At 63.9% G+C, this 368-nt stretch overlaps 1 protein-coding gene across 1 annotated transcript in view; it reads right to left on the reverse strand.

Annotated features, from left to right (window-relative positions):
* The window catches only part of BSN (bassoon presynaptic cytomatrix protein), a 96,775-nt gene that overhangs the window by 2,844 nt on the left and 93,563 nt on the right, over positions 1-368 (reverse strand). Inside the window, exon 13 of the mRNA XM_035901482.1 lies at positions 2-204. Within this exon, the coding sequence (XP_035757375.1) occupies positions 2-204 (203 nt within the window). The remainder of the gene's footprint in view (position 1; positions 205-368) is intronic.

Below are 368 nucleotides of genomic sequence, written 5' to 3' on the forward strand. Positions count from 1 at the left end.
CGTGGTGCCGGTGCTCGCGGTGCTGGGGGTAGTCGTCGTGCTGCCACGGGTCCTCATCTGGGGGCTCGTCGTAGTCATGGTAGGTGTGCTTAACTGGGGGTCTCTTCTGCGAGGAAGAGTGGCCACCGTAGTGCCTGACCCTCTCCGCCCGCGCATCCCTGGGCTTATCAAACCAGTCTGTCTCCTCCTGACCCAAATGATAGGCTTCGGAAACCAAAAACAAACCACAGTCAATCCCTCACTCAAGGCTGCCCGGGCAGAAGCCATGCAATGAGGCAGGAGAGGCAAGCAGTGGGCACGCGCGCAGGGGACAGCCCACACCGGCAGGGACGGGGCACGGGCACGGACCGTCTGGGGAGCGGCTGGCG

Source organism: Egretta garzetta, unplaced genomic scaffold (assembly GCF_000687185.1).
Source record: "Egretta garzetta isolate BGI_Z169 unplaced genomic scaffold, ASM68718v1 scaffold861, whole genome shotgun sequence".
Lineage (NCBI taxonomy): Eukaryota > Metazoa > Chordata > Aves > Pelecaniformes > Ardeidae > Egretta > Egretta garzetta.